This window comes from Danio rerio, chromosome 4, assembly GCF_052040795.2.
Source record: "Danio rerio strain M-AB ecotype USA chromosome 4, GRCz13ab, whole genome shotgun sequence".
Lineage (NCBI taxonomy): Eukaryota > Metazoa > Chordata > Actinopteri > Cypriniformes > Danionidae > Danio > Danio rerio.
The window spans coordinates 5,607,781-5,628,576 of NC_141024.2; the positions used below are offsets into that span (position 1 = coordinate 5,607,781).

At 35.7% G+C, this 20,796-nt stretch overlaps 1 protein-coding gene across 2 annotated transcripts; it reads right to left on the reverse strand.

The window, feature by feature from the left end:
* Positions 1-2,641: 2,641 nt before the first annotated feature.
* ccnd2b (cyclin D2, b) lies at positions 2,642-20,578 on the reverse strand. Of its 2 annotated transcripts, none has more exons than XM_087247211.2 (5): positions 20,198-20,578; positions 19,108-19,324; positions 13,168-13,326; positions 8,062-8,210; positions 2,642-3,212 (listed from the first exon to the last, which is right to left on the reverse strand). In XM_087247211.2, the coding sequence occupies exons 1-5, from the start codon at positions 20,492-20,494 to the stop codon at positions 3,042-3,044; spliced, it is 993 nt and encodes a 330-aa protein (XP_087103337.2). In that variant the 5' UTR covers positions 20,495-20,578; the 3' UTR covers positions 2,642-3,041. The 2 variants fall into 2 exon arrangements, with proteins under 2 accessions (XP_087103337.2, NP_001038533.1); NM_001045068.2 differs by having other exon boundaries at positions 3,042-3,212; positions 13,168-13,324; positions 19,109-19,324; positions 20,198-20,392.
* Positions 20,579-20,796: the final 218 nt, after the last annotated feature.

A 20,796-nucleotide genomic window follows, 5' to 3' on the forward strand; every position in this document is an offset into this window, starting at 1 on the left:
TATTAAGCATTAACAAATAGTGAATTCATTATTTGTTAAGCATTCTCTATACATTAATAGATGTTAGTAAGCAGATACAAATACTCTATTCTTGACTTATAATAATTGTTCTTTCATACTTTGTTATTGATTCATTTTTTTATTGCATCATTTATAAAACATTTGCATTTAAGAGTAGTTGAAGGTTTTAAAGATCATTCAGAATGAGTTAGCAGATGATTAATAAACTACTCAAATCAACATCTTATCACATTTATGTACATACATAATGTGCTTAATGATTGTATTTTCATGCTTTCTTAATTATTATTTTTTCATTACTAAATTAAGTATTGCATCATTTATAAGCCAGTCATTTGAGAGCAGTTGCTGGTTTTTAAAAAAATATTTAAAGATTAATGCACAAGTAAATGAGTAATAAAATATTCAAATTAACATTTATATATCTTAATATTCAGCTATATACACTAATAGTTAATTTATATGTTATTAAATGCTTTATTAACGCAACTTCATCCAGTTTTGTGACCTAAAAGTGAGGAATATTCATGCTTTATAAATACCTAAAACATGACAATTAAAGGCTTAGTATCAAGTGAACAATACATCTTTGCAATCTTATCTAAAAAGTAAAACTACTGTAAAGTTTAAACATTTCCGAATAAGAGGAGTGTCAAAATACAACATAAAATTGGAAATAATAATTATACAAAATATAATATGATGCAATGTTATTTAGCAATGTTTAACCTGCAGTGATTTTATTTTAGTTAAGATTGCAAAGATTTATTTTTAATTTAATACTGTTTTATTTGTGTATCTTCGAATAAATAGAAATGAATGAAGTTGTTTATTTTCTGTTTACAATATAACAGAGCCTTTAATTGTATCATAATTGTATAATATATTGTTAAATTATTGTAAAATTATTATATTGTTGTTGTTTTGTCCAATTTTATATTATATTTTGACACTCCTCTCATTCAGAAACGTTTAAACTTTACAGTCATTTAACTTTTTTAGATAAGATCGCAAAGATATATTGCTCATTTGATATTGAGAATTTAATTGTCATCTATTAGGGATTTATAAAGCATAACTAGTCCTCGCTTTAGATTAGTTTAGATTGTAAGTTAAGTAAATGAAGCATTTACTAACATACAAATGAACTATTAGTATATGCCTGAATATTAAGATATATAAATGTTAATTTAGTTAGTTTATTAATCATTTACTTACGCATTAATCTTTAAAAACCTGCAACTTCTCTTAAATGACATTTATAAATGATGCAACACTTAATTTAGTCATGAAAAAATAATAATTAACAAAGTATATAATTATTAAGCACATTATGTATGTGCTTATAAGTCAATAATAAAGCATTTGTATCAGTAGTTATAAACTGCTTACTAGCATATGTTAATGTGTAGAGTTATGCTTAACAGATAATGAATTCACTATTTGCTAATGCTTATTAAATGACTCATAGTGTGTAGTTAATGTAAAGTTACAGATTTTGACTTGCAATTAATATATTAACAAAAAAAGGGATATTTTTTCATCATAAAAAAAATCTAAACTGGCAACAAGCTTCCATAATGCTGACATGAATTCAACACAACTAAAAAAAAGAAGAAGAAATAAAAACTAAACTAAGCATGTCAACCCACATCTACGGCAGCTGACAGTTAGATCAGTCGTTTTTGGTTTATATGTATTGCTGTAATATTAACCGACCATAACCCGCAAGCACTCCTAACATGGGAAACCAGCCCCCAAAACAAAAAATAACTTAAAAAGAAAAAACCCTTAGAAATAAGCTGTCATCAATCTACCACAAATAGCCAGCGAGAGGTGATATCTGAAAGTGCATTTGCTAAGAAGGAATTTAAGTCTCCCAAATGATTAAATCCCTCCAGCACACATACATAAGACTGTCTCTAACCCAAATATGATGGCGTTTAAACATGAGCAAACAGCACCACTTAATCGTCGAAACTATCTGAAAAGACTAAACCTATCCAGGAACCATCTACTCAATCTAAATCACGTGCAAAATCTTTCTGCATTCTTTAATTCAACGCTTTCCTCCCTCGTCTACTTCACCTTTACTCCACCTACACTACATACTTAGTGTCCATCTGAAATTGGTGTGCTCATTAGGCTGGTCACCATGCATGGATAGAAACGGCTTAATATATTCATATATGCGTATGCATGCGATAACATTCGTCTGTAAAATAGTTTCTATGCTATCTGATATCACACATTAGATCACTGTGTTACTGTAATATCTCTATGATAAACTATTTGATCTGACTATTGAGTTATCCTAGTATTATATTTAAAAATAGAAGTACTAATGCATTTTATATAACTAAAAGAGAGGTTAATCGTGATTAATCGCATGCAAAATAATTGTTTTGACATATATATATTTATATATATGTGTGTGTGTGCGTGCATTAAATATATACGTATATGTAATACGCGCATACATTGTTACACAAAAGGTATTTAAATTAATAATTTGTAACATATGCATTTATATTTGGCAACTAAATATAAATAAACATTTTCTCTAATATATGCATGCACGTGTGTATTTATATACGCACAGTACACACACATATATTATGTCAAAACAGACTTTTATTTTGTATGCGGCTAATTTTTTTGCCCAGCACTAGATAAAAAGCCTAATATTCTTAACTACAACAATAGTATGCTGTTCTTCTAATTATTAAACAATAGCAATCATTGATATGGCTGCATATGATAGCCAACATAGCTGTTATGTCCTTTAATTACTATAAATTATCACCGCATTACTGAATGAATTATAATTCGAGGTTGAAGTTCAAGTATGTTAAACGCCACCGCCTGCAGTTACCAGACGGCAGCAGCAGCTGGTTTGCTCCTTTACAAAAATATCATGCGTGTGTGTTTTATTTGATCGTGACAGTCGTGTGGAATTACTTAAATACAGTAATATATTAATAACTGATGCATCTGTTGGATAGGAACAGGAGGTGACATCATAAGTTCACGTCCCGGACGTCTGTGGGGGTGCAGGATAGGTTTTGAGATTGCGTCCCTTTGTTGCTGGCTCTGCCGTCCTGCTGCTGTTGCTGATGCTGCTGTTGGCTTTCTTTCAAGCTGTCGGTCAGTAACTGTTCGATCTGCTCTTGACATGACTTCAGGCAGTCCTGGAACAAAGAGAGATACAGTATAAACATAACGCATTTCTAAACATAATAGTTTTATAACTCATTTCTAATAACTGATTTATCTTTGCCATGATGACGGCACATAATATTTGACGAGATATTTCTAAAGATATTAGTATTTAAATTAAAGTGACATTTAAAGGCTTAACTAGGTTAATTAGGCAAGTTCAGATAATTAGGCAAGTCATTGTATAATAAAGGTTTGTTCTGTAGACTATCAAAAAAATATTGCTTAAGTGGGCTAATAATATTGTCCTTAAAATGGTTATAAAAAGAATATGAGACTTTATAAAACGCCAGAATTACTTCACAAACTTAATCCAAACATTCCTTATCAATGCGTAAAATGCAATGAAGAGATAGGAACTTTATATCTGTCACACAACCAGCGATCGCTTTCCAGGATCGCTGGTTTTCACACAAACTCTCTAAACTACATTTCCGCTTTTCCTAGGACTACATTTTCATACATGCACTGCTCCCAAACACGCACGTCTGTTCAGTCATCTATCCTGATTGCAAACACCAGCTGGACCCTGTTCACAGACTGATTTCACTCCATTCATAAGCCACTCTCTCACGCTACCAGGTTGCCGAGTCTTGTTTGCTTCCTAGTAACGCGTTTCCCTGTCTTGTTTCTCCGTGTCTCGATCCTAGCCTTGTACCTATGTTATCCTGTTTAGCCGCCTGCCTTTTGACCTTTTGCCTTTTTAACGTGTACGATTCTGGACTGCCTTCATATACCTGTTTGCACCTGATGACCACTGCTTGCCTGACTTTGAATAAAACTGCATATTGGATCTTACCTCCTGTTGTCTCCTGTCACTCCACCCCAGTCGTGGTAACAATATCATTGTTTATGGAAGTGTCTTTTGTTTAAACAATTTTAGGAGAAAACTCTATAAACTTTTTACCTATAGCATTAAAACAGGATATACCCAAATGCCCAAAACTGTGCATTCTAAATATTTGTCCTTCTACAAGCGATTTCACTAGTTCAGATAAGAAACTGTAAACTTTCTGTCTAATACAGGCAAAACTTATAATAGCTCGTTTTTGGAAAAACACAGAAAGCCCGAATTTTGGACAATGGTTGCGGGAACTGTCTTATTGTTTGGCTTTAGAAAAATTAACTAAAAATTAGTCAAGAAAAAACCTGAAAAGTTTTTAAAAATTTGGAATCCCTTTCTAGGTGTCCTGAAGGAAGCTGATAAAAATCTTTTCTCTGTATAACTCGTATTACCTGCTATTGATATATTGTTGTTGTTGTTATAGGATGTAACTTTATATTGTATGTGAAAGTACATGCATTTACTAATTTGTTTATATAATTTTTATTATTACTATTCATATATTTTTATTTATTATTATTATTATTATTTTATTTACTTATTTATCTATTTTTTATATTGTTTTACTTTTCATTTATTATCATGTATGTTAGTATCATGCATCATTGTTTAAATCTGATTTCTGTTGAACATGTTAAAAGCTACTAAAATCAATAAAAACAGTGTTTAAAAAAATGGTTATAAAAAAGTAATAACTGCTTTATTCTAGCCGAAATAAAACAAATAACACTTTCTCCAGAAGAAAAAATATTATCAGATATACTGTGAAAAATTCCTTGCTCTGTTAGGCATGATTTGAAAAATATATGAAAAAGAAAAGAAAATTCTGCGCAGGGCGAATTATATTGACTTTAACTGTATATATTTATATATACAGCCTGATATACAAAGAAATTTATCTATTTTACGTTTGTCAATTCAGTGGCTAATTCATGCAAATTTAAACCAGTTCAGTTGTATCAAAATGTAAAATGTTTGGTGTCATGGCACTAAACCCCACCCCTAAACCCACCCAGCAAATTGTATTAAACTGTAGGCATGAGATCAAAAGAATTCATATGAATAAACCACTAAATCAAAGTTAGGATTTGCTGTAAGATAGCGTTGATATATATACAGTTGAAGTCAGAATTATTAGCGCCCTGTATATTTTTCCCCAATTTCTGGTAAACGGAGAGTTTTTTTCAACACATTTCTAAACATAATAGTTTTAAAGATTTATTTTATCTTTGCCATGATGACAGTACATAATATTTCACTAGCTATTCTTTAAGACACTTCTATACAGCTTAAAGTGACATTTTAAGGCTTAACTAGGTTAATTAGGTTAACTAGCCAGGTTAGGGTAATTAAGCAAGTTATTGCATAATAATGGTTTGTTCTGTAGACTATCGAAAAAATATATAGCTTAAATGGGCTAATAATTTTGACCTTAAAACGGTTTAAAAAAATTAAAAACTGCTTTTATTCTAGTAGAAATAAAACGAATAAGACTTTTTCCAGAATAAAAAATATTATCAGACATACGGTGAAAATTTCCTTGCTCTGTTAAACATCATTTGAGAAATATATATATATAAAAGAAAGTGAAAGTTTTGAGTGAAAGCAAAGTTTTTTGAAGTTTAACACAATGTTTTTTCAGTACAATAGTAGTACTTCAGTAAGTTTCTCCTGGGACTTTTGCAGGAGAATGCTAATATCGATACACTGAGTGATCCATTTTGACTACACTATGTTTAGCAAAAATGCAATAATGTTTTATGAGTGAGCAAATCATTTTTTTTGGGGGGGGCTCAACAATTTTGCATGACAAATATACAAAGAAAATACAGAATATTTGCAAAAGAATGCAAAACTGTAATTGAACTAAAATGTTTTTGATCAAAGCAATACATCTGCAAGAGAAACAAATGATTTTCAGGGATTACAAAGATTTCTTTAGGGGGGGTTTAGCAATATTTTTGCTTAGGAATGCACTTTCCCTTAACTTTCAAATGTTTTGTGAGCAAACGCACAGTTTCTTTAGCCACTTTTGCAAGAGAATGCTAATATTTACTAAGAGAATGCAAATTTAACGCCCACAATACTTTTGCAAAAGAAAGCAAGAATATTTAATGAGTGAGCGAGTCATTTAATAAAATACATTTGTAAGAGAAGGCAAAAGTTTTTCAATTGAACGGAAACTGCTGTGATTGAAAGCAATATATTTGCAAACGGTTTTGAGTGAAAGAGGCAACACAATATGTTTGATCAACAATGTAAATGTGTTGTGAGCGAATGAAACCTTTCATTGGCGACTTTTGCAAGAGAATGCTAATATTTAAGAGAATGCAAAATGTAGAAAACTGCTCTGAAAGAATGCAGCAATGTTGAATGAATAAGCGAGCATGTTTTTGCCAAACGCAATACATTTGCTTTACAGTTTATTGTAGAAATATCATACTTTTGGGAAAGATTTGCAAGAGAATGCAAATGGTTTGTGAGCAAGTACAAATCAACAACACAATAACTCTGTGGAGAGCATGCAACATTTAGCAGAAGATCAAAATATTTTCACAAGAGAATGCAAATGCTTTTCCTTCCCATCCCACATTTCCCATCACCACGTCCCCTAAAGTGCTAAAAGCTGATTTACTCTGAAAGCATTTTAGCTCAACTGTTTCATAATTACAAAAACGTCAAGCAGAGATATGTGGCATGAAAGCAAAAACTCACTGACTTCTTATGTGTGCGACTTTCAGCAGTAATGTGGGGGGTCTGACAAAATAATCCCGAATCGAGCTCTCATCTTTCTTGAGATAATTGAAACCTGACAGACGCTTCTCTCTCTAAACACAACCATTCGGCCACAACAAGCCCTGTTGTCCTGACTACCACAGGCACAGGAAGGAGTAGTTGCTAACAGCGGCATGTGCTGTTTTTTCCAGAACTTAAGATGGAGAGAGAAAAAAAACTTGACACTTTATATTGAGGAGAAACAAAGAATGTGTTAAAGCTTATGAGTATATGTGAGGAGTTTAAATGGGGCGTTCACTCTCTGGGTTTGACTCAAAAACCTTTTACAGTGAGACTTTCATAACAGCCTGAAGGCAAGATGTGTACGATTGTGTGTGTGTGTGTGTGTGTGTGTGTGTGTGTGTGTGTGTGTGTGTGTGTGTGTGGCAGTGAGCTTTTATCCACAGATGTGGTAGAAAGGCCTGTGTCTCGCCACAAGTATGCAGCTCTGAAAACACACCACCATCGCTGCAGTGAACACACACAAACACTCATTCATAAAATCACACATTTCTCCATTTCCATACAGTCATGCATGAATCTCCTGCGCACACACACACACACTTGTAGGGCACGTCCACTGTTCGTTTATGTACAAAATCGACAGAGATGTTAAAGATTGTACAATCGTTTGATGTATTATCAGTCGCTTAGTCCCTTTATTCATCAGGGATTGCCACAGCAGAATGAACCGCCAATGGATTACTTTACGACTAAACAAATAAACTCAACTGATCCTTGGTTAAACCATACAGTTGAAGTCAGAATTATTAGCCCTGTGAATTATTAATCTTTTTTAAATATTTCCCAAGTGATGTTTAACAGAGCAAGGAATTTTTCACAGTATTTCCTATAATATTTTTTCTTCTGGAGAAAGGCTTATTTGTTTTATTTCGGCTAGAATAAAAGCAGTTATTAATATTTTTAAAACTATATTAAGGTCAAAATTATGAACGCCCTAATTAAGCATTTTGCAGTACTTTAACCTAATTAACCTAGTGAAATGTCACTTTAAGCCGTATACTAGTGTCTTGAAAAAAATCTAGTCAAATATTATTTACTGACATCAAGGCACAAATAAAAGAAAGCAGTTATTAGAAAACAGCAATTAAATTATGCTTAGAAATGTGTTGAAAAAACTGACTTGAAATGTATATTGAGTGGGTATTTGCTGTACAGTCCTTTTACAGTGGGACACTCACCAGCTCAGTGTTGGTGATTTTAGCCAGCAGCTCCATCAGATTGTCCCCCCACAGGCTTTGGTTGCTCTGGCTGGACTGCAGGCCACACACTGCTGCCCCCACACATCCTGTGGCGATCATGGAGGGAGGGTACATGGTAAAGCTATGATCTGAGGAAAAAACAAACACACACACACATCCCGAAACATCAGTGACCTGGTCAGCATATTCCCCAGTAGGGCTGTGCAAAATCACAATACACAGCTGATTATTAGCCCTCCTGTGAAAGTGATGTTTCATAAAGCAAGGAAATTTGCATGGCAATTCCTGTAATTAGTTTTCTTCTGGATAAAGTCTTGTTTGTTTTAGTTTTGAATTGGTTTTTCGATTTATTTTTGACTTTTAAAGTCAATATTAAAGGCTTCTTTTAAGAAAGATTTTTTTTCGATTGGCTAAAGAACGAACCATTGTTGTCCAATGACTTGCTTAAACTATTAAGTTTTCCATTTGTATAGTGCTTTAAACAATTATTATTGTTTATTATTGTTAAAGCAGCTTTACAAAAGGCGCACATTATTGCAATACAATTAAATTGGGACAAGTTAAGTTTATTAGGTGCCATAGGTTTAATAGTTACTAGTAACTTTAACTAACTAGTACCTCGCAGCTTTTAACAGTTAAAGTTATTATATGTAAACATGGTTTACCTGTAGTTAAATAGTATAGACTAGGGCTGCACAATATATCGTTTCAGCGTCGATATCGGAGTGTGATCATTGTCAATAGTCACATCGCAGGATATGCAATGCTGAGTTTGTATTTTAATTGATCATCTGCATGTGTTTTTGATGCCGGTGAATGTATAATGATTTTAAAATCATTCAGGTTTTAAAAATTGTACCGTTTGTGACCTTAACTATGATCCATTTTATTGAATTACTTTTATTTGTATCATTCAGTTAGACCTGGAAAACGATTAAATACTTTATTTCAATTGTATCTTTTTCTTGAATGTATTTATAGATTGACAGTACTCCCACGCAAATACAGAAATGCACTGCAAACAGCACAGAACACAGCAAAAAAAGTGTCGGGAGACTGCAAAAAGTTTATAGATTGTTCATTAGATTTTATGCACTGCAAAATCATCACAATCTATGTAAGATTATAAATTATAAATAAAAATTTTGGGCCCTATCCTATCATACACCCGGCACAATAAGGTGCAAGATGTGTTTCCACAACCTGTTGCTATTTTCAGACCAACCCAACTTTCATTTTCCCGTTTTCTGCCACGCTGTTTAAATAGCAAATCCATTTGCGCCACTTTGTGAACTGATGGGTGTTTCGGTCTAAAAAGGAGGTGTAGACTAATAGACTAGCTGAAGGAAGGTCTAAAGTCCAGCGCAATACGCGAATATCTTTACAAATGAAAAGAATTAAAGGATTAAAATATATATTTTTTAATTATTATTTTTTACATAAATATAAAAACCACTACCTCCACGCCTTCTTCATCACAAGGGCCTTTTTAAAGCTTATTTATAACAACTTGCTTTTGTATATTGTTATTATTTATCAGTATTATTTATTATATCCATATTTATATTTGTTTTATTAAAAACAAGCTTAGATTTGCCCACCTGTCAGGTTTTAGACCATATGGGGCAAAGCATGTGTGTTTGGATGTTACTCAGTTTTTTGAGACACTTCATTATTATTATTCATGTATTCATTTGCTGGAAATTAGAACTGAATTTAGAAATAGTTTTGAAACAAATCTTTGTGCTTAACAAACTAAGTTAATTACTTAAAAAGAGAAGGTGAAAGTAAAGGCCGATTGGAGGAGGCTCATTCTCTCAATCTCGCGCTGCAGATGAGACTGACTCTTAAAGGGAATGAGAGAGTTTATTCTCAAAACATAGTTACAACTCATTAAAAGAATAAGCTCAACCATGTTAGACCATGTGCCGCGGTGCAGAGCGTATTTTTCCATCCTTAAAATAGCAAAAGTGGATTCTGACATGCCCTTAATGCTTTTTTGCCCTTCGCTTCAGACTTTGAGCCTGGATCGTTAAAATAAAGTCAGGGGTGTCCCTATAAAGTCAGGGGTGTCCAAACTCAGTCCTGGAGGGCCGGTGCCCTGTAGATTTTAGCTCCAACTTGCCCTAACACACTTGCAAGGATGTTTCTAGAAAGCCTAGTGAGAGCTTGCTTAGCTAACGCATATGTGTCAAATTGGGGTTGGACATAAACTTTGCAGGACACTGTTTGGGCATTCCTGTATTAAGTATTCTCGTGAAATTGCTTTCATATCGCAATATATATCGCGAAATAATCAAATATCGCAATGCAAAATGTTTCCAATATCATGCAGCCATTTTGTATACTGTAGGTGAGGTCTATGTGTACATGTCAATGTAGTGTATTAGTTATAGTTATAGTAGTATAGTTATATGTAGTTATATTTGTATAAAGTGTGTGTTTTCATTCATCATCTCTATGAATTGTTTGAACTTAGAGAAATGCTACTATATTGTGATATGTATCATTATATGAGATGACTTATATCTTGATACGAGATTTCAGTCATATCGCCCTTATTCCCCCAAGACATCTCTCACCTGTGAAAAAACAAACAACTTCTCAGGAAACAAGGCAATCTGCGATGTCTGAATGAGGAGATCTTACATCTGTTTTGAATTCCAGCACAAACCTTAACCTGCCGTTCACACGCTCTCTCATTTCAGACCTGTTTTAACATCACTACCTCCCTTAAATCCTCCTGCAGCTGTGAATGGAAAGTGAGGAGAGTCTTCCTTCTCCTCCCACTCCTCCTTCCTCCCTCCCTTCATCTCTCAAAGGGCTTTGAGGTTTCCAGGAACTTACTCCCCCTCTTCCTCTGCCTCCAGACCCTGAGAACGGGCCCTCAGTGAGGAAAGCTATTCTGCATTAGATGTCCTTCGTTTCATCTGCTTTTTTGGTGTTACCCATACAGTATGTAAATATATGCAAATGACATTTGAATTTATTTGGATTTCACAAAATATATGTCATATTTGCAAAACATAATTTGAATATATATAGTTGAAGTCCAAATTATTCGCCCTCCTGTGAATTTTTCCTCCCTTTTTCAAATATTTCCCAAATGATGAAAAGAAAATTTTCACAGTATATATTTTTTCTTAATTTTTGTTATTTTTTATTTTGGCTAGAATGAAGCAGTTTTTAATTTTTTTAAAACCATTTTAAGGTCAATTTGCTTAGCCCCCTTAAGCAATTTTTGTTTTCGTTTGTCTACAGAACAAACCTAATTACCCTAGCCAACTCAGGCTCATTATGGATACGTACCCCTATATACATTTCTGGAGAGTGCCAAATATGTCCCAGGAGCTACGTTTTTTTGCAGGTTTTGTTTTCTTGAATCCACCAGAGGCCGCTGTGTACACTTTTTGAGATCTCAAATTTTTAGCATTCGTGCATGCTCTTCTTGCGTAAACCCACCAGAGGCCGTCGTCGACCGACTGACCAATTGACTGACCCGCCATCCTCCTTGCCTAAACCCAGCCAATAGTGTTTTCAAAAGCACCAATTAACCCAAGCCTACCCATTTCCCTAAACCCAACCGTCAGTTTTAAAATGCAATCCAGAAAAAGAAAAGCTCTTGCCTGATTTTGACCACGTTTTCAGATTTTACTCATATTCTCACCCTGTTATTTACTTGAATATTTGATTGATGTCAACATGGTCAACTTTTCTCTGCGTCTTAAGTCCGCCGATGTAAATGGCGAGCTAACTGGACAAACTGGTAACAGAGGGAAAGCCGTCCACACGGAGGTCAGCTGGTAAGCTTAAAAAGGAACAGCCTCATACCACACTTTAAAAATGAAATGCAGCCAAACGTACTTCTGGCTACATAATTTGCGATCTCCAGAAATGTATATAGGGCTACATTTTCAGAATGACCATAACTTGCCTAATTAGCCTAACTGTAACAGTTGGATGCTGAACAACAGAGTTGAGGATCCACACTCAGTTTATAAATAAGAGTAGTCAGACAGGCAATGGCCAAACTGGTAGCAAACAGGTGCATAAAGGTAATCCAAGATTGTAGTAAAAAAACAGGTGAATGCTCGGTACAGGCGGCAAAAAAAACAAGGCAGGGATCAAAACACAGAAAGACTTGACAGGATTAACGCTTCGTGATGCTATAAGATAAAAACAAGACTCAGCAAAGTGTGTGTGTGAATGAGGTGTTTATATAGTCCTTGTAATCTGTCTATGATGAGCTTCCAGGTGTGTGTGCAATCAGGGAGAGAATGGGAACTGGTGTGTGTGTGAAGTGCATGATGGGATATGTAGTGCAGTGAAATGTGATTGTTCTCCAGGAGCCCCCAAGAGCAACAGTTAAGCCTTGAAATGTCACTTTAAGCTGAATACTAGTGTCTTGAAAAATATCTAGTCAAATATTATGTACTGTCATCATGTCAAAGATAAAACAATCAAGCTTTGGAGAGTAGTTATTAAAATTATTGTGTTTAGAAACGTGTTTTTTTTTTCAGTAAACAGAATTCAGGAAAAGAAATATACAGGTGGCTAATAATTCTGCAGTCAATTGTATAGGCATATTTGAAATTCCAATGGTTGAAAAAATTATATAATTGAAATGCAATTTTTGCAATATATCGAAGTATATGTTGCATATATTTATTTTATATGTGTGAAATCCAAACCTATATACGAACTCTTATGTCATATATGTCATTTGCATATATTGCCATCTATCAGATTTCAATGTGGGCAGTGTGCTGCTGTTTTCAGATGCTACAGTCATCCCTGAATAAACAGCCTACACTTGAGTGACTGCATCGGCGCAGCAGCTGTGCGCTAAACCGACATTCCTAACTTGAGAAAATTGTTAAACACCAAAAAACATTTGCAAAAGCTCAAAAAAGCTCTTCTCATGTTTGCCTGGCTTGGGTTCAGGCCTCAGCCTCTTGAACAGATGTGGGGCCGCAGAAACACACCCAGTTAAATATACCACGCTTTTATATAGACGCAAATAACAAGGCAGAGCAGCATCATGACACGTTCACATCATGCTTTTCTCATTCGCTTAGCTCTTACCTGTCGCGCAGAGGGCGATGAAGGTTTGCGTGTGCTTGCGGATCAGCGTCAGTCTGTCTTCGTGAAAGGGCAGTTTGTGCAGGATGTGTTCGATAAAGTCCAGAGGAGTGATGGCAGCCAGGTTCCATTTCAATTTACTGAGCACCACCAACTCCCACTCCAACAGAGAGACAGAAACAGAGCAACAGATAATGAATATGAATGAATGAAATGCACAGTGTGTAACAGAGTATATGCAGAAGGTCTTTTAATTTTCAGTCTGGTGAACTGTATACTGTTACAAAATCGAAGCGTTTAAGGTTTGTTTTCTTTAAAAATGAATGAAACAATATTTTGTGCAGCCCTAGTGGGTAGTTTTGGCCACTAGATGGCGCGTATTTACAACAAACAAAGGTGTAGTTTGATGACCCCATAACTGAGCGTGGAATCATGAGAGTTTTCATTACATCCTACAGACTCCAGCAGAGATCATGTTCATGATGAGAACTAGTCAACACTTATTATCATGATAGTATAATGCAAAGTAAGACTGAAAGCTGTCAAAGCATTGCTAATCTGTTAAAATCTAAAGAAGCAGCATTATTTTATCTTACTAGATGTGTTTTAGGCTTCGAGGAAATGGAGGATGTGTGATGTCATTAGCATCTCGATAAGATTAAAATAGCTTATTTCTCTGGATTAAGCATTCCTCTTAACTTTTGGGATTATGTAAGTAGATATGCCAGCCAAATATGCAACGCAGTTCCACTGTTTTTTGGACATTTTAATGAACAAAACCGCACATAATGTGGTTTTAAGCAATTAATGCATAACCTGGGTGCTGATGGGTTTGGTTATCTCAAGGCTGGGAATGATCTTTCATATAAATGCAATCTTACTAGGGATCACATCATATGCTACATGGCACAAGCTGACTTGACTCTGCTGATTCAACAGCCAATGAGATTGCTTGCTCATCATTTAAACAGTCTGGTTTGAAGTGCACTGTAAACTGCTCCAATAATGGCTTGTTTCCACTGAGCAGTATGGTTCAGTAGAGTACAGTGCAGTATGGTAAGCAATTATTTCCTTTTCTACTGTCAGACATTGTCAACTGCTACTTTTTTGAGCCCCTAGTTGGTTAACAGAGAATTAATCACTTGCGTATGCAAGCTGCGGAGCACCAGCACAGGAAGTGGCATTTTTAAAGACACAGCCAAAAAATGACACTAAAGCCTCATTCACACTACGAGCGACTCGCAGCAACAAATCGACAAGCAACTGTTCATTTCAAAGAAGAATGAGTGATTTCCGTTGACCTAAGTCTACACGAGCGACAATGATCATTGGTGACCTGGTGGGTGTGCCGAGCGATGCAACAAAGTTGAGAATCCTTCAACTTTATGCAAATGAAAAGCGACTTTCTTGAGTGACAGCCAATAGGAGCACCAGTAGAGCTCACATGATCCTCTCTCAGCTCTACAAAGTCGCTGCTAGTGTGAATGAGGCATAACAATTCGATGTCGAGGCACAGCTGGTATGTGAAGACCTTCCTGAGTATCACTGGTGAAGGAAAAGAACTGGTGGCATGGTGAAAACCAAATGAAATGAGAACTAAATCTGCTATGTGTCCTTTTTTGTTGTTTATCGCTTTCATCTTTGTGCAACAATCACATCAATTGCAACATTCTGAAATACACCATGCTTACCATAAGGGACTGATCAGGTTTACCCATCCCAAAATCATACTGTACCTTACCGTTCAGTGGAAACAAGCCTTAAGAACTCCCCCTAAGCCCCTCCACCTCCCCCAGATCCACCTGTCTAAATATGTTACATGACTTGTGGCCTCATTTACACCTAAGGTTAAGATGAGTTTCCTCTAATCAATCAATCGCACATATATCCACACAGTTCAGCGCATAGATGTGGCTTTAATATGCTCTCGTGTCTGTGTGTCTCTGTTGAACACAACGGCCAGAGATCTGCTCTCATTGGCTGCAGCTTGTCACTATAGTATAGTCGGCCGACTGCTCTGGAATATTTAGCATGCTAGATATTGGATTGTCGACTGCAAGATGATAGCAACAAGTCAGCGAATCTCTTAGGTGCGTCATTCAGTAGTTCACATACACCGACCACTGAGCGCCGAGCAAATGCAGATTTCCCCCCGATCTGTTGGCAAGCTTGTTAACTTGCAAATTAGGCTGTAGTATGAACTAGGCATTACTTGCCCGCTACTAACCTAATGTGGCCATTATGCAGAACCAAAAGTGCACATTATGCACAAAGGCACACATAGGAAAGTGCACCAAAACAAAGTATTCATACTTTGCTGTTTTATACAAAAATCAAAAGGCTGTCCTGTTTCAGTTATTCAATAAATCACATCAGAGAAAGTGATGTGAAACAAATGTTAAAACTAGGAGTAAATGATAATAAATCTAAGCTGATTGTGTCGTATGTCTAATAAGATTACATATACTATATCAAGGTTTTTCAAAGTCTAAGACAGTGGGCCTCCCTTTTGACACAACTTATCTATTGGCGCCCCCCTCCTCCCAAACACGCACGCACACACACACACACACACACACACACACACACACACACACACACACATATATATATATATATATATATATATATGTATGTATATGTATACAGTATATATAAAGACACAGACAGATGTCAGACTGTTAACTCACTTTTATCATCATTTGCATGAAAGTGCAATTATTTACAGAGTAATAACAAGTATTTTAATATAACGTTTTTAAAACTAGGATGATGGTTCAATATGAATAGAACAGATCCAAGAACAGTCCATCCCAGTCAAAATAGTCGAAGTTTAGCAGGTCTCATGCTGTCATTAGCCAAAATATCTTGACAAACCATACATAAAGGTCGTGGTTCCTCAGCTGGTCCTGTCCACGTAAATCCTAAACTCAAATACTGATCATCATATCGTCATCTTTTGGGTTTAAGCCCTGAACTTGAAGGCTTTGAATCGGGGGGGGGGTCTCAGAAACCGATCCATTGTATTAGCAGGCATATACCTGTATTGGCGGGCTTGCCAAACAGAAACGAATTCACAGCTATGGCCTTCTGGGTAAAAAAGGTTTTCTTATTTTTTTAGCTTGGTTTAATTAAGACGTTTAAATATAATAAAAAATTCGTATAATAATTAAACTTAATAATTATATTTTTTATTATATAATATTTTTTCCCGTGCCTCCCCTGACATGCTATGGCGCCCCCAGGGGAGGCGCGCCTCACACTTTGAAAACCCCTGTACTATATGATATAAACTCCATGGTGCATGAATACTGTAGTCCTTCAGCACCATAGTATCCATGTTTGCTGTAGTTTTTAAGCTAAATTCTTGACTGCTGTTGGTTTTACTGCACCCTAATGTTTCAAATATACAACAGCAGTCTTCAGTGGTAGAACATAATTATACGCCGCCGCACTTAACTCTAAATTGAACAAAGTAAAAAAAATGCAAAGTACTTAAATGAGTTATGACATAAATCACCAAGCTCAGGCATTTAAATAGTCTAGTTCGGTTATTGTCACACATTCTCTAGCTTGCGGTTCTTCCAGGATGACTCAATCTGCTCTTTAAATATGGATGTTTCTTGTCAAAGTGACATCATAGACGATAGAAATGAATCAGGTGATCATGTTTAGCCCCACCCCTTGTCTTTGATCTCCACTAACCAGATGCAGCGTTCAATGCACACGCTCAGCTTCCTTCCTTACACATGCCCGGCCGGCTTCGTTTCATCTGCTGAAGCTGCTTTCTGAGAAACTCTCTGAGACGTGAGGGGAAAAACAGCCCAAAGTGACATGCACTTCACCTGCATAAAAGCTCTCGAAAAATGGAGAGTCCCTGACAAACCATCACCAAATCACAAAGGTTAAGACTCCTCGACCTCCTTACTGATGCTGAAACATCTGTTGTACTAAACTTGCAAAAGCAATTTAAGGTTTGTTTTGACCGAGTGGTCTAAAGATATCTTCCATCCAGTTCTCGGTCTCTAAAACGCATCTAAACTCTCATGAGATCACTTCTCTTGAGGCATCAACAGGTTTTAAACAGCTCAGCTCATATGTGATTAATATATAGACAGTGATGGAAGACAATAATGCAAGTACACTCTCAGAAACAAAGATTTCAAGTGTTTTTTTGGTAGTGCTCCAATAGATTGATTCCCAAAAGAACATACTGTGAACATTTCATAAAATAATACTTTTAATCATTGCATAGAAAAAAAGCCTTTTACACTATTAAGACCTTTTAGTGAAGGGTTTATAGATGGATTTTATGGCATTTGAAGACTCTAGAACTATGAAGGCTCATAATAAAATCACAGATTCCAATTGGAAAGTGTATTGGGAAATGTTCAATATCAGTGATCAGATATCCTTCAGTCCATCCACAAAGGAAAAAAATCCCCAGAGCATTTCATCTATGCTCAACCCAAAACATCTAACAGCCATTAGCGGGAAAAGCAATTCTAGACATATCTAAAAATTGGCTTCCGAAACAATTAAATCTAATTCGAATGCTTAATAAAAGTATAATGAAACTACACTGTAAAAATGATATGATCAATTAGTCATGACAGCATATGAGCAATTCCAGCATTATGGATGTGACATATGCTGTAAAAATTCACATAGAAAGCATATGTTAACATTATATTGTAACTTTTGTTTATATTATCCAGGAACAACCGACCACAGAGTTAAGGGAGCGGAAAAATATCAATCTGCAAACATGTTTTGTACTTTAAATGAGGAAAATAAACATGCGTTATGGATGTGACAAAAAAAAGTCAGCGGGTTTACAGTGCAGGGCTCAACAATAAGGACTGCCCGATGGCCCGGGGCCAGCATGTGAGATGCTCGGGACAGTAGACAGGATTGTTACTGGCCCGATTGGGCCACTGATGCCCTGCCACTAAAGTTTAATTTGCCTGTGACTACTTGTCCATGTTTTGTACAGTGTTGTTTTGTACAGTTTGACGTCAGTTTGGCAGCCAAGCCATCTTTTTTTTTTTTTTGCAATAAAATGCCTGCACATTTTGCTGCTTTTGTTTGCAAAACAGTTTGAATTTTGCTCATTGTACATTTATTACATTTTTTTTAAATATTTCAATTCTAGATTTACAAATATTTTGACACATTTTTCAGTTTTTTAATTTGTGGCTAAGAAATAGCTATTAACATTTTTTTAGTAGGGACAGTGAAAACATTGGCAGGGCAAGTAAAAATCTGAACCACTAGTCCGATCGGGCCAGTAGAAAAAATCCTTAGCGTTGAACCCTGCATTGTACAACATACTTTATAGAAATTCTGTGAATTGAACTGCACAACCCAAAAGAAACAATGATAATCAAAAGGAGAAGAGTTGGCTCTCTATAAAACAAAAACTATTGGTTTTATTTTAGAATATTTTCACATTTATGAGGGAAAAGTGTCGTTATGTATGTGACAGATGTGAAATAGCCACTTGTGTGTCTTTGATAAATCAAATAGAATAGCTTGAAAACATAAACAGATGCATTTTTGAGTATTTTTAAAGTACTGTTAAATACTTGCTTACCCAAAAAACCCAGAAACAGTTTCCGTATTTTGGTGAAAACTATTTTTTCATGGCAAGGTTGACATTTGCATGGAATTGCTCATTTGTTTTTAGTTCATTGTAACTCATTAAACTATGTTAATCATGTTCTAACTTAATTTTATAAGTTACATGAGCTGTTTTTAGTCAGTTTAACAATTTAAGTTCAATGGACTCATAAGGTTAGTTTGAGTCAGCTTAAAAATTTAAGACAACCATGATTTTTTACAGTGTTGGGCTACACTGTATGCAATACAGATCACATAATGCAATCTGAGGTTTAAATAATACATCATTAGACATATAGAAGATGTCCTGCTGTCATCTTACCAGCAGTTGTTGAGATGTAATGGAGTTGTCTGTGTACATGCAGAGCTTCCTGGCCGACAGCGGCTGGCATGCTTTTAATTTTGAAGCTAGGAAGAGACAAACAGCTCCTAAGAGCTGCAAATAACATTTTCTCGTAGGAACTGCAGCTAAAAATCTGTCCAGGTAGTTCATAGCCAACGGAAAAACGTCATCTTCACATTTCTCCTCTTCACACACCTAAGGGGACAAAGACAGAATTAATTGACAAGTGCTTAGTGTGTTGCAATGTAATCTTGCATGCAAGTCAAGCAGCCATTCAAGTTCTTTTTATATTTAATTTAAGTTTCACTATATAAAGGATTATTATTATTATTATTATTACTGTGCTTATTGTAAGCTACATATTACTTTTACAATATGTGCAATTGGGTCTTGGTGTGGCCTTTTTAATGAGAAAGAGGAACTGATTGAGATCTCATTCATTTCAAGCAGGGTGTGCTGTGAAAACCGTGACGCCCACTCATGAGTGCTTTGGTGATTCGTCACGTTAAAAAAACATATGATCAAACACTCAGTAATGTAAATGACAGCATATGACAAGCTTACATGTCTCTCTAATCAAACAATATCCGCTCGTTATTGATTTTGTTTTTATAACCTGTGGTTCATTTTAATTCAACGACTCTCACATGGCTCCACTTTCGCCCCAACTCAAAGTCTACATACGTTCATAAATTCGCCAAAATTACACAAATGCATAAAACCATCTGAAATGTGTATGTAAATAAAGCACAGACACTCATGTGTCCACTGAAGCAGGCACAGAGTGAAAATTTTGCAGTTAACTTAAATTAACAGCCAATTCTGTGGAGGTTTCCGCCATTGTATTTCCTGATCAAACTTTAGGCAGCTATTTGCCTATCGATTAACATGCTAAGCATATGCTATGCACAGAGATGTGGGTAATATTTAACTGTGTAATTTACAATTCAACGTGCTAGAGTCCGGTGCTATAGGTAATAACGTGCTAGCATAGCCTACATTACATAATACTTTCAGTATATACGGTTCGACTAAACATTTTAAAGATGTAAAACTACAACTACAAACCTCCAGCATCCACGTCGCAACCATTTTCCTCATAAAAGGTTGAATATCCTTCTGGACACATTTAAAATAAGGTCCCTGCGGAACGTATCTGTCTTCCACTGTTAGAAGACTTTGCAATACTCGTTCATCGCAGAAGATGTTGGGATCTTTCTGAGCTCGCACGACTGTGTCCTTTTCCAGACAGAAAAGTTCCATGTTTCTCGGAGTTATAGGCTGTGTAATAACCACTTCACAGTGCCAGCTGCATGTGGCTGTGCCTAGATGCGAAAAGGACGATGAGATCGTTGCCTTAGGCATCAATGGAAACTCGTCTGCACCATTAAAACTTTCACTTTTTACATCACGAAGGCTGCAGGCTTCCACGCATGTGTCCTTCTTTCTGAACTACAGACACATGAAGCAGATCAACTCCTCTGCATGACCACCCAAAGGCTCTGTCGGTCCCTCCTCCTGCTCAATTCACGTTGCAAAAATGCTCAAATTCTCTCCTTCCTGTGCCCAGTCATGGTACATGCATGCATTTGCATGGTTATTTTATTAAAACGCTACTCAACACTCCTGAAAATACATTTAGCGAGCTTTGTAACAGCTCCCGTAGA